We start from the raw sequence: 13,956 nt of genomic DNA, 5'->3' as shown, positions 1-13,956 counted from the left end.
TTGATCCGTTAACTTTTTCGAAATGCAGTCAACTCACGAGTCATCAATGTCAAAATAGCGTCTCTGGGCGTCATGTACAGATCTGTACGGGCAACATTGTTGTCCGTACAGATCTGTACATGACGTGCACAGAAGGGAATTACAAACAAGAAAACAAAGGAAGTGTTTCTGTGATGAATTCGTTCTGGTACTTAGTGTGTACTTGTACCGTGATACTTATTAAAAGTTCTCTTGTTAAACACAAAATTAATGCTTCAGCAGTTATTACATAATTAACACAGTTCATAGAACACAGTACATACATAGTACATAGTACACAGTACAATACACAGTACACAATTAACACACAACAAATAGTTAGCACAGTACATAGGTACGACGGTATATGTAGTGGCAGCCTACAGATAATGAAAACTTTTCTTCGTTTTTAGCTGAATCGTAAAACTGAAGAACGAATTTAAGTTTGATGAGAAAGCGCATCGCTCCGTACGGACTTTCCAGAAGGTAATTGGGAGCATGCGAAGCCCTTACCTGGGATCTAAAATCAGTTGCCTTAAAACCAATAATTTGAAGGCATTTTCGAGTACTTAATTTACGAATTTCATTAACCATGCTCTGCGCCTCATAATGTTTTGCTGTTTTTTGCTGTGTTCGTTTTCCTTTTATGGTAATCTGTGCAGAATGAGGAGACTTCTTTTCATCGGGCATTGTGCTGAATTGTCATAGAGAGGACAATGAAAGCGTTAAGGTATTTTGTAAGTACTTATCGGTTTCTTTCGAGAAGCAGGTTTAGTTTACGTTGAGTGCAAACATCGCAGTAATTTTTAAGTCACTTCGCACTGAAAAAGCATCTGCAGAGTACGGAACAACGAGGAAACACGTTCGATATATAAGAAAGTGCGTTTTATCAGTCGATTAACCCGCTGACGCCCATTGGTGTGGGGGCGCAACATGGCCTTCAAGATCTTTTTCGTAATGCACAACAGCAATTAATCGATATCTGATTTCATAGTCAGCTTTACGAGACATTGCAGCAGCAATAAAAAAACAAACCGAACTGGAATCTTAAGTCCGTCAAGAACTCCGAGTTCGCAAAAGTCGCTAATTTTGAACTTTCTAACCTCCCAGAGTTCATCGTAATTAACTAATTAGTCACTGAGCTAATTAAACTGAGATAATTCAGTAATGTACTATCAGTAATGCTTTATTAGGTAGTAACAAGCATCGGTTCTGAAAATTAAACAGTGGATGGCCACAGTCCATCGAAAACTCGTGTTGCGTGCAGACACCATTGGGCATGTGTGGTCCTGAAGTACGGGCGGGCGCAATTTCGACACTTTTATAGTTATGTAAATCGGATAAGGTCTTGTTGGCTCGGACTTCTAACATGCTCCACGTGGTTCTGCTTACCGGAACTCTTCCAAAAACGATTTAGTTGAGCAGCACCCTGGGCGGTCGGCTATGGCACTCAAACGAACGAATCGATGGTCATTTTTGGACAACGAAACCTTCAAGATAACCGAGCGTGGCAGCCATGTTTCGTAATTTATAGTAGCGCATTGCCACTAGTCGGCATGACCATCCTACAGTCGGATTTGCGCCTCGTGCAATCTACTGCAGTTTACGCCAACCGGATCTTACAACGGTGTAGGCGTGTAGGAATACGTCGGTCTCCTGCAGCCGTGGATGATAACAACTCCAATAAGCCCATGCCCGGTAGTGACCTTTGCGCCAGGTGTATTAGTAACATTCGGTCGATGCTGTGTCTATGATGGCGGCTTTGCTTCCAGAACTGCTGATGTGAACTTCAGCGTATCACTACCGCGTGTGCTACTGGACCGTCACCGCTGATTTCCGATCCAAACGGTGCGGCTGCATCCATGAAAAATGCAAGCATGCGCCATGAATGCAAGTGTAAAGGCAGCTCGGCATGACACAAAGACTGTTACACGATGTTTTATACAAGGCGTAATGCTATTCTGAGAACTGGATCGTTAGAAATCGCTGTTTTTGTTGTGTCCAGTTGTTCACTAATTACTGCATCATGCAAAAACCGTTTATTTTATTTCTCGGTTTTTGCTGACCAGTGGTCACTTCACTGACCATTGCAATGCCCTTGTTTTGAAGCCCTCTTCATGGACTATACGATAAACGTTTTTGTTTCGGTCACACGTTGTTCGCAGAATTATTATAGAATTAATCATTTTCATGACTAGGACCGTTTGCGCCCAATGGTGTTGCTGAACACCCATGTCACCGCCGGTGACCTATGGTCAGTACAAGCACACAAAAAATTCCCTTTCTTAACTGGATTTTTTTATCGGGAAATCCCAGTTTTCATGAAGAAACTCCCGCCCGTTCGGGTAGTGAGCGTTGGAGGGTTAATAGGCTAGAAAAACTTGGACAACGCAGCGTCTGTTACATGGACAATATCATTTCTGAAATGTCTGATCACATTTTGCCCACATTTAATCAAAGGAAAACATCGAGAAAATGACCTTATAGTTAGGCGAAACTTCTGTTTGACTGCTAAACAATCCTGGCAGACGATCGCTGCCTTTTACTATATAAAACCGACAGAATCATCTTTTTGAGAACGATTAAGCGCACAGACAATCTCCGACAGCACAACCCGTGGAACATCCGGTGCACCTCGTTCCTTGCTTGTATGGAAAGTTCTGATTGGGCACCATATTCCCTCTGGAAAATTTAATAGCTGTTTGTAAATGGTAACAAGTAGTGTTTAATAAATTGATTTATTACGGAGAGCAGTAATTGCAGACGAAGACATCATTTCCACTGCAGGAAGCCTTGCCGCATCCGATCAGCGACGTGTCCGCCCACATCACCTACGAAACCATATTGCTATCTAGACATTGTTTTTAAATTTTCGGTTTTAATGGTGTGGAAATATTGCGATTACTCACCTGGGTATAATGGCCAACTTTCGAAAAGACATTGGCGCTGCTACCAAAAGTGAAATCCTTGACTTCATTATACCAAGCATCAACAGCGGACTTCCAGTTATAGAAACCAGTGGTGCCGTCAAATCTGTTTTGACCGCACTGGGAGAATCCTGCCAACAGAGACATTATTTTCTCAATAGAAAATCTACAGTACTAATAAATATTCGATCTATGGTACTCAAGTAATACAGTTGTAGGAAAAAAATTTAATGACCTGCTGCTGTTTATGTTCGTGCTCTAACCGAAAGCCACCGAATTATGACCTACCTGGGGCTCTGCGGTCAGTAGATGAATCATGGGGAGTTGTGCTAATGCTAGTACACCGACTGGCCCATGCTTGGGCACTGCTGGCCAGACATGCATTCCATGTTAGCTTCCTCATATTTGTCGCAGCGACTCCGCGGCGGTAAGCGTTGTGACCCTCCACGATGGTTGTTATATCGGCAGGAGAAACCTGGGAAAAGGTGATGGGGTATCCGAGATCGGATGGGTTGGCCGTGCACTGTGTGGATCCACTGAACGGATTGGTGCTGGGGGCGGCGCATGTGCCGGTTGTACCTGTATTGACAAAATTTGGTTTTGCAGAAAATACGTATACCTCATTTATTTTTCAAGAAGTACGCTTGGAACCTTATACCATTACTCTAGGGAGTTAGCATTAACTTATTTTGTACTTTATTTATCTGTTATAACTGAGCGGATTCCTAATACGATTCGTAATTCGTTTAAAATTCAAATATAAGATGAAAGAGCTGTGATGTCATGTCAGTCTTACCAGTTCCAGTTCCCGTTCCAGTGCCTGTACCCGTTCCGGATCCAGTGCCTGTACCCGTTCCGGATCCAGTGCCTGTACCCGTCCCGGTCCCGGTCCCTGTGCCTGTTCCAGTACCTGTACTGCCTCCGCCCGTACCGTACGCTAAAAATTTCGCAAAATTTTACCGTACGAGCAGCAGTACTTCAGCCAGCATTTTTGACAACCGTCAGGACCTATTTCAATAAAAACTTTCTAATTAAACTAACGATCCGGTATCATAGAAACCTACGGTCCGAGCATGTCAGTCCCGTTTGAGCCGAACAGCTGTATTTAGAAGCAATGGCCATGCAGTCCGCGAAGCTCAGCCGGTTTTGCGTTCCGACTGTTTGTCCACCTGGAACGGTGTAAACAGACTGTCCGGACTGGGCAAACGTCTGTGGTGAGACCATGGTAATGGACTTGAAATCGAAGGTGCTGGGAACATTAGCACCGTTTACGGGGGTCCAGTTGCTGGTTTGAACCCCCCCAGTATATACGTTGAACATATTAAACTGCTGTAGTGATGCGTCAATCTTTGATGTGTCGACATTAATCGAACCACCCCGGTCTGGGCGCAGGTATTCCGTCCGTAGGCCTAGACCATTGACCAGTCTGGCCATCACTGCCCGTTGGGAACCACAACTGCCCGCTCCGCTTCCAATGATATACCTAGCGATTTTAAAATTTAATGCGTTAACATTAATAGCCGTTATGATGTTATAATATTTAAATCATGATTTGCTTTACTATGTAGAAAAGATAACCATATGCGCCTACGTACATTTTTTGACCGAATCCGTTTTGTCCAGTTTGACGCCCCGGCACCGTTCCGCAAACCGTCTGAGGCACCCTGTCAGTACAATTACGCTGTCATGCACAACAGCAGTTTGCATAACACTACAGGTACACTTTATTTCAAGGTCAATACGGTTGGATAGATATGCGATCTTACCCCGCATTATTAACGGGAGATATATAAATGAAGTCCATTCCAATATTTGGGGGTGGGGCCGGACCGGCATAATATTCATAAAACACAATGCAGTTATTGAGGTCTTTGTTCACTTGAGATATGGCCAGTCGGATATTTCCTAGCGTAGTGGCATCTAAAATAATTAACACTAGGAACATGCACTACTGTACAATTGTATATATACATATTTTGTAGTATACGAATACATATTTTATAATATACGATTTTATGACACAATACTGTAGATTACAATAATTTTACGATATATATTATTTTAAGATGTGTTATTCCAAAAGGTTGGCTTTCCAGTAATTATTACACAATTTTATAATATAACATTTTGTTCTTTTACAATACACGATTTCATAACATTTGCTTCTATAATATATTATTTTATGGTGCGTGTATATCAATTTCCACAGATTATGATGACATCATTTACAGTATTATAACATCATTATTTTTATGAGTACCGTATCTGGCAGCATCGATATACACAGGAACAAAAGTCGCAAGAACATTAGGTATCGCTTTGGGCCATATAGTATACTTGGTGTCCGTATTAAATATAGCCCCACTGGTCAGTGATATCCCACAAACCGCAAGGATAACAGAAGATAGTTTGAAAGACATTTCAGAAATTAAGGAAAACACAAGTGTTCTCACAATTCCGAGCCGCGTGACCAGTGCAAACTGCCACTCCGTACATCAAATAACTAATTACTGGAGCAAGAACGAGAGCTGGAGTAGCCAGTCTGCCGCATAGTCAATTAACCACTTTTATATTATTGTTGGCTAAGCATTCTTTAACCTCTTGAATATTAGCTGATTAGGCTTTTTTTACTTTTTGCGTTGTTTGGCGCTGTCCAGCTGTACATCGAACTCGCGTGCACGGTATGTAAAACGTGACAACACACGTCCCATCTGAAGCGCTTTGACGCCGAAATAGAAATCTCGTGATTCAGATATACGAAAGCAGCGAAATCATTTTTTGTCGGGTTTTTAGCGTATTTGTTGAAAAATTTGTGACAATGTTGTGTAACTTCTCACATAATGATGTCAATAGTTGTTCCGTCTGCAGCTTCCAAGCGGTGAAACTGACGCTAATTCGTTGCTTGTTTTGCATTTTTTTTTACTACTGAGTACTGACGCTAATTTATTTTCATCAGCACTGAAATTTTTCAGTTGTCTAATTAAGCACTACTGTACACTCAGTGTACAGTGTACTCTGTTACCGGTATACCAATGTCATGAACGTTTAACCGGTATAGGCACCCACTAAACGCAGCGACATCTGCAGCGGAGGCCAAATTATCAAAACATTGTACATAATAACTGCTAAACAATACGCTTGCGAAAAAAAGCACACAATGAAGAACCTAAGACTAAGTAATACAGTACAGAACGCAAATTTTTACGTTGGGAATTTGCTGTTGAATTAGCATACTGAATGAATACTGATATCAGTATTACGTTAACGGGCACGCTAGCGCCAACTAAATAATAAATTATATCGTGCAGACTTCTGATCAATCAGGCGCATCAGTGGAAGACACAGCAAATACGTAACAAAACACAGTACCTCAGCATCCTTTGGATTTTAATTACATTTCGGCATATTGAATTTTCAGTAGACGTGTAAAAAAAACCATAAAAAAATACCGCATGACACTTCTGCAGTGCCTATACTTAGAAGGATTTACACGTTATTTGTTCCGATTGTTAGAAAAGAAGGAACTAGAAATCAACGATGCAGTATTTACTATCTATATTATCGTTAAGCACATTGCATAAATTGCACTTAATACAAAGTGCACACATTTGTACGAACTCACAGAACAGGCAATTCAGTTTCAGGAGAACCAAGCAGAAATCCACCTCAGCGACAGTACTTTTCGTAATATTCCACGATAACAGAGAGCAAACCTGGATCCGATTGCATGGCGGCCCGCATCCCGTCGTCCTTGAGAACAGTCTGCATATTGCGTCCAATAACTCGCAGCGCTGCATTCTTCAGAACATCAAGCCCTCGATGACTTGCCAAAATGTAACGCTCCATCATGCTGTCCACATCAAGCGTTTCCGACAACAAAGCTTCACAAACGGCACGCAGATCCAGAATCTGGTACTTGTCCGCCATGATCAGAACCTTCTCCGCATTGTTGATGTTAACCCGTTCGGCCTGACATCCGTAAAGATAATTCACCAGAATCTCCACGCTTTCGCTGTCCACATCCGCCAGATCGCATTGTGACTGCTGTTTCTCGCGCGAATCGTGAGACAACATCGCCTCAAAGACCGGCGAATGAGCCATTAAGAGGAAACCATGAACAGGAAAGAGTTTCCCGTCACTGGAACGGAGGACGAAGTCGCTGTGGTTATCCCGCCCTGAACACGACAGCGCAACCTGCCGGTTGAGAAATTCCTTTGACGACAGCGCACGCATTGGCAAAACTGGTGGCACCACGGTGACGGTCGTGGGCTGCTTGTATATTGTGACGTCCATGATGATTGTGATCATGTCGTCTTTGATCACCCCAGCCTGGTTGCCCTTGCCAAGAAGATATGCGTTACTGACAAATTGGCTGCTTCCAAACTGATACGTATTGGTAGTTAAGAAGAATTCCGGAGAGAAAAGGGGCTCACGAACTTGAACGTCCATTGCGCTACCGGTCATCATTCTGGTACAGTAATAAAATCAGAATTATTAGAATGCTGAAAACAGATTAATGAGACTGCGTTGGCCTATATGAAATATGAGTACACGTAAATAATTTATTAATGTTTGATAAACTCGAGAGTAATAATTATGAGACAAATTAACGTATAACGTATTAAGAGAATCAGTTAGTGACATATGAGTACACTTCGCCATTACTTATACCTTATAGTACACTTCGCCAATACCTTATAGTACACTTTGCCATTACTTGGGCTAATAAGGATTGATCGTTGACACCGGAAAGAGAAAGGTACACATAAACAAAATCCACAGAATTCTGCGAGTTGCGTGGATGACAGGATATGCGCCAAATTCCTTCGAAAGTATCCACCCCCAATTCCCGCGAAGTCGTGCCCGGACTAGACATCAGCTGGCCGATGCGTTCGCACATGTGAAACTCCTGAATAGTCCATTCCATTGTAAAACTGATCGCATCGCGACGGGTTCGGTGCACCACGCGGATACCTTCTTTTGCTAATGAACTCATCGTGTCGGATTTCTTAGCCGCGCCACATAAAATGGGAAGTAATCGTCATTCGTTGACAATTTTCAACGAACTGTTGTTTGTGGAAGGACTGGACGTTGAGAACAGAAAATGAACCAGATTTCCATGGAAAATGACTATTAAGTAGCAAGTACCAAATGAGATCAGCCAAACTGTTAAGAGCTAAACTCTTTTCTTGACAGCACATCTGAATGTCTTACACCCGGATCTGGCAGAAGAACACGATTAGTTCATCTTTTGTTCGCTATCAGACTCTAACAGTAAAGCAATGTTGCTGTCGCAGCCTGCACAATAGCACGACTCCCTGTGAAATGAGGGTCTACTTAGTTCTCGCGCTTATTGAAAGAGGTTCCAAGCACATTAAACGCCTGCCTACGGTGCATAAATTCCGAAAATTTGGAAATTCAGCCTGCCAGATCAGTTTCTTTTGATCCGACAAAAAAATCTTTTTTTATCATCATATCCCTATTCTTTCATTTTCTTCCAGTTATGCAATTATGTACACTTTGTCAGCAAAGATGGACAAATTAATTTCAATGGTGGACCCTTTGTCCATTAATGGACACTATTTTAGGCCTTGATCTTAAAATTTTTCTTACATTTTTTGTACAGTAGTACAAAATCAGTAGTACAAAATTATTAATGTTTTGCTTTGTGTAACCACACTTCGCAATTTTTTTCAAGGTCATCTTAAGATCGACGTTCAACCGGTGCCGGTATTTACGAGTGGCTAAGGAGCTGAACAAAATTCATGTGATACGGTTTCTAAATGTGCTGTATCGAATGGTGTTTTTTGTTTTTTCTATTTCGCTCTAGTTTTTCTGATCCAAAGGCTACGGGATTGTTGTATTATTAATCTTGTTTAGAAATAATGCGCCGTAATGCCATGAGTGTGTTGTGTACAGTCCCATCTCGTGCTGAATAATACAGTAATAATTATGTGAATGCACTTGTACTTGTACATACGTACACATTGCCTATAGGTTGCCTATAGGTTCAGTATGTGAACCCATTCTTCTTGGGCAATTTGAATACGGACAGTTTACAAGAAACAAGTATTGCATATTATGTATAAATTTTCAAAATAATAGAAGTAATAGCACAATGGTGAAAACAGTAATACAGAATTATTATGCAATTACATATACTTGGCGCTTCTTTAAGTAAAGCTGTTCTACTAATCGGTTGTCCAGACTAAATCGTACAAATGGCAGAACAACATTGATTGTTATGTTTTGGCATTCTCATTTCACTTCGCATTTTGACTGTCTGGCGAATGCCCGTACAACAGCCTACAGTCGGCTGACTGGGCGCTGGATAATCAATCTGTCATGAGCCCCGGAAATGCGCATCAGTGCGCTCTGTGTCATCTCCACTCGGAGCGCACTTAGAAACTTATCGCTATTATTTAATCCAACGCAGCAGGAAATCAGTCGGGAATGCAGTCCTCCCGTCGTTCCTCGTTTCTCGCACAGCATTTCATCCGATTAGTTACATTCTGCGAATGTGACCGCAATTGACTTTTCAAAGTAAATATTCCTCGGTCATCACAATCTACCGTAAAAAAAGGGAAAAACCCGAGAGACAGTACTTCATTCATAGAGTAATTAAGCGCACATAATTTTTGATACAAATAAAATAGCGAAAATTTAATTAAGCATCTGTCGGCTTATGCGCGGGCAATCCGCGTCAGATTGAGAAACTGACGTAATCCCTCTTTAATATCATCCGGCAGTTTGAGCAAATGAAGCTGCGATCCGAGGGAGGAGTCGTTCTGCATTTGGAAGAGTAGGATCTGGTAGGTGAAATAGAAACCGGCCAACTACGGGGAAAGAAAACAACAATTACCAAAACCCCGCGCGCGCTTTTCCATTACAGCCCGCCGGCACACTGCAGGATCGGGCGACTATGCGCTCCAGCAGCGCCCCGGTTTTATTACAGGATTTGATGTTGGACGAAAAATAATTAAGAGCCTAAATCGATTATCTGTCCGCTTGACTTGTGTGTATGTGTGAGGTCTGTGTGTGGCCTCTCTTACCGAAAGAATTGTGGTCATGTCAATAGTGAATATTCCCAGTGCGGTGTAGCCCGTCTGGCATCCGGCTAATTTCTGCAGGAAGACCGTTAAATGCTGCGTCTGCTCCACCGTCAGTGTGCGCTGGTCGATCTCGTATAATTTGGCAAGAGGCAACAGTGCCTGTAATGAAATTGTATAGTTTAGCCGGCGCTGCCAAAAAACGATTCGATCTACGCACAGTTTATTAAAATGCTAACCTTGACCTTTGAAAATCATAAACCACTTTATGGTCAAACAATACATGCCTGCACATATTCCTTTTGTCTTATGGTTAGTTACATGTATACAGTATACGACTATTTGAATAATGCAGCTATAAATAATAGCAGCGTACTTACTATTGTTACAAGGAAAAATCTGCTTCTTTAACCTGTATAATAATTTATCTTTTTATTAAATGGAATAGCTAAGTACTCGTGCAATTTTCATTCGGAATAATAGGCTATGACCTAATTTTTTACATTTTTTCTGGTCGTAAAATGTCACTCTTTGAGGAAGAGTTCAGTTAAGCACTGAGAAACGAGTTTGCTTGTTTGTGTAGAAATGGGAATTTTATCATGCTGACAACTCTGAACTCAATTTAAATGAAGCTTGCTTGACATTTTTAAAACAATTCGTGAATGTTCTAGCTGGTTTAGATCTGCACCGAACAGTCCACATGTCCAAAGTGAAATAGACGAAGACATCAAGGCAAAATAACGGCTATTACACTAATAGGCGTTCCGTTGATGAGCGATATAACCAAGGCACTTGCTATCGACGTAGCCGGAATTTATCTCTGTCATGACATATGTATCGGCTGTAGAGCGGACGCCGGTCTACCCAGGGAAAAATGACAGGACAAATCCCCATCGTTTGTTGACTTCAATCCGACGGGATACAGTGCATTTGATCTGCCGGCTTAAATTATAATTTACGATGCCATTACCGGGGTTTATTTCGCTATGACCGCGTAGCGGCCCCTCTCTCCGCAGCGCCGGGTAATAGGTTGTAAATGACAGAATAAACTGTGTCATACCCGGCTTTAACACTGACAACTTCCGGTGCTGGTTTGTTGCTACCACTCACTAATAGTTACGGCAAATAGCCGGCGTTCTGCGTGCTGAGAAATTGAAGCATCATTATTTTTCCTGGAGATGCACATTCTTCAACCGCCGTAACCAGATATATCCGCCTACCGCGGGAGAGAGAACGTTTTCTCCTTGAGTGCGATTAGGAGTGCGTTTTAAGTTCATTAGCCGTGTATACCGATCTATGCATGCACACGGCCCGGCATCACACTTCAGGCGGAAGCGTTTGCGCTGTATGAAAAATGAAAACATAGAGTGGCGTGCGATGGTAATTGAGAACCGTGATCAATAGTGGCTGATCCGTTAAACAGGAGCTCAACATGATAGAAAATAGTTGCAGAGAGGAAAAAACACTTTTCGCGTCAAGGATTTGATGGAGTTTGTGCACGCGGCGCACGGCCTGGGTGGCGAAATGAATATTTACCGGCTCGTTGTTTATGCATGTTCGATTAGCGCGGACGTCTTGAATATTTAAATTGTAGAACGGCAAAAAATTTTGGATTATTGGGCAATAAAGACGATTGATTGAAAACCCCTCTTTATGCCAACAAAAAGTACCCTATAATGGAAAAGATAAAAAGATAAAATAGAGCGCGCATAAGTGAATCGATAGAAAGTTGTCACTCTGCGCATAATCATATGTTCGCAACCGACATTTTCCTTTCAGAATAAATCAAATAAATTTGACATCTGATTCATAAGCCAAAAAAAATCCAAGTGGTAGTGTTCTATGCAGCTTATTGTAGAATCGATACATACTTGTCAATTTCAGTAGTGTACGCACAGAGCTTATGCTTATTCCACAGTGAATACAAATCTGTCACTTGCTATTGGGAAAGTGTAAGTGCGATGATGAATCGCAATAGACTATTCATTTCTCCACACTTACCGCCACATTAACCTTTGATCCCGACCACAATATAACCAGCACTTGTATGAGATTCAGCAGACTCCAGTACACATAACTCAGCACCGTAATTACGCCCATATCCCCGCGTTTCAGGAAATCATAAATAACAAACACCTGCGCCAGGACACCGAACATCCCAGACACCAGCCCGATTAACACATACGGCGAAAAAATGGAATCGACGCGTTGGACTAACGCGCACAACCGTGTGTGTTTTAACCGGTGCCATTCTAAACGCTGTGGCTGCAGTAGTGTTCCATCCTCCGAGATGGACGCCGCGAGATCATTATAGAACTGCGTAAACTGCAGAACCAGCGCATCGGATATCAACAAGAAAAGCGTTCCACTAAACACATAATCAAACGAACGCAGTATCATCGCCACGACAATCAGCGTCTTGATCAGCGCATTGTCCGGATGAAAGGGTTCCATTATGTAGGTTTTGAAAGGGTCGTAGACTTTCAGCGGCACAAAGAGCGGTCCGAACAGACAATAGCAGTTCAGCGCTAAAATCGCCATTCCACTGGAGATTAAGATGCGCTGTTTCCGCCGGAAGCGCCGACTGAAATCGTACGCTTTCTCCGTGGACAGCGAATCGGGATAGTGGACACGGACGTTCTCCCACGCGTCGAATAAGATACGGAACCGGCCCTGCCCGCACATGACCATGAGGATAATGTGGACGATAATGCACTGGAACGCCCATTTAATCGTCTCCAGATTGTCGACAATCACGGCTAGCCGCGGCACCTCCGTTCCGCTCGTCAGCTGTGAATGGAAGACGTAGATTAGCCGGCTTTCGTCGATTAAGCTGATGATGACGCTGAGAAAGCTGAGGAAGATGAAGAACGCTTCGTATGTCCGGGCATCGCAGTGCGCCAGGAGTTTGCCTAAAAAATACCGGCCCCGTTGGCTGCTCTTAAACGACAGATGGTCGGTGGATTTGTTGGCCGGGACGTTGCAGCGGAAGTACAGTCCACCCCAGCGTAGTACCATGAAAAATGGGGAAAACAGTTCGGAGATGGGCATCGTGATGTAAGTGGTGCTGTGACGGGCGGTGTGGTTAATTAACGGATGATGGGGATCGTGTAAATTGTTGGGAGATAGCGGATGACCGTGTTGCAGCGGGGAGGGTGACCGGTGGCCGCCCGTGTCGGCGATTTCCGTGCCGGCGGCGGAGGATAAATCGGCGAATTCGATGGGTGGGTCTTGTAAGACCCAGATATCCGAGGCTTTGGCTACCATGACGGCGGAGAAATTTATAACGGATTAAAAATGTCAGGAAGAGTTTAACCGGGATAACGGCAGGCAGCTGGCCGAGTGACCGTCAGACTAAACGGTAAACATGACTGCAACATGGTGTTTAAGCGCAGAATGAATACCGCGGCAAAGAAGCCAGCGAGCGTACCAAGTATGTATTCATCGATTTTTTTCCGGACAAGTGTATACACTTAATCCCGGTATGATATGCCTATACTGTGTGTGCAAAAGCCGGCAAGTTATTCACTGCAACAGTTTCATGGGGAGTTTTTAACGGGGTGGCACGGATGGTACTTACTGGCACCGTATACAGAGAAGCTGGTTTTCTTGTTATTCGTGGTATTTGTAACGAGACAAGACAGTCGCAATTTATTATAACAGGTTAAGTCCGCTATAAAACCATCGTGATAAAAATTTAATTAAGCAAGAAACCATCGATCAACAGTTCCTGAGTGGTGTTTTGGTAAATAATGATAGTACGTTTAGGTAAATAATGATAGTATGATCGTACATCCTTACGGTAATACGTATTACCAGATCAAATGAAACGCTTACTCCATGGATGAAACACGTAATAAAATGCTTTAACTCGCAGTGAAAAAGGTGGATGTACGCTTACGTGTGCTTGGGCCTAATAAAACAGGAGCATGTAAAATACCATGAAAAAAATCAAACACAAA

At 42.7% G+C, this 13,956-nt stretch overlaps 3 protein-coding genes across 3 annotated transcripts; all 3 read right to left on the bottom strand.

Moving 5' to 3' along the window:
* Positions 1-2,299: 2,299 nt before the first annotated feature.
* LOC129594660 (uncharacterized) lies at positions 2,300-5,463 on the bottom strand. The gene is made up of 9 exons (XM_055491425.1): positions 5,206-5,463; positions 4,712-4,865; positions 4,541-4,609; positions 4,010-4,428; positions 3,742-3,882; positions 3,234-3,524; positions 2,928-3,076; positions 2,764-2,849; positions 2,300-2,700 (listed from the first exon to the last, which is right to left on the bottom strand). The coding sequence occupies exons 1-9, from the start codon at positions 5,363-5,365 to the stop codon at positions 2,601-2,603; spliced, it is 1,569 nt and encodes a 522-aa protein (XP_055347400.1). The 5' UTR covers positions 5,366-5,463; the 3' UTR covers positions 2,300-2,600.
* Positions 5,464-6,611: 1,148 nt separating this feature from the next.
* On the bottom strand, positions 6,612-7,394 carry LOC129594633 (speckle-type POZ protein-like). Its single transcript, XM_055491384.1, has one exon. The coding sequence runs from the start codon at positions 7,392-7,394 to the stop codon at positions 6,612-6,614; it is 783 nt and encodes a 260-aa protein (XP_055347359.1).
* A 1,993-nt stretch (positions 7,395-9,387) lies between these two features.
* Positions 9,388-13,329, bottom strand: LOC129594687 (uncharacterized). The gene is made up of 3 exons (XM_055491458.1): positions 11,996-13,329; positions 9,998-10,156; positions 9,388-9,781 (listed from the first exon to the last, which is right to left on the bottom strand). Exons 1-3 carry the CDS (start codon positions 13,259-13,261, stop codon positions 9,629-9,631), a joined length of 1,578 nt encoding a protein of 525 aa, XP_055347433.1. The 5' UTR covers positions 13,262-13,329; the 3' UTR covers positions 9,388-9,628.
* Between the last annotated feature and the right edge of the window lie 627 nt (positions 13,330-13,956).

The sequence above is a fragment of the Paramacrobiotus metropolitanus genome, unplaced genomic scaffold (genome assembly GCF_019649055.1).
Source record: "Paramacrobiotus metropolitanus isolate TYO unplaced genomic scaffold, Prichtersi_v1.0 Parri_scaffold0000070, whole genome shotgun sequence".
Lineage (NCBI taxonomy): Eukaryota > Metazoa > Tardigrada > Eutardigrada > Parachela > Macrobiotidae > Paramacrobiotus > Paramacrobiotus metropolitanus.
This window is presented reverse-complemented; position numbering and strand designations above follow the sequence as displayed.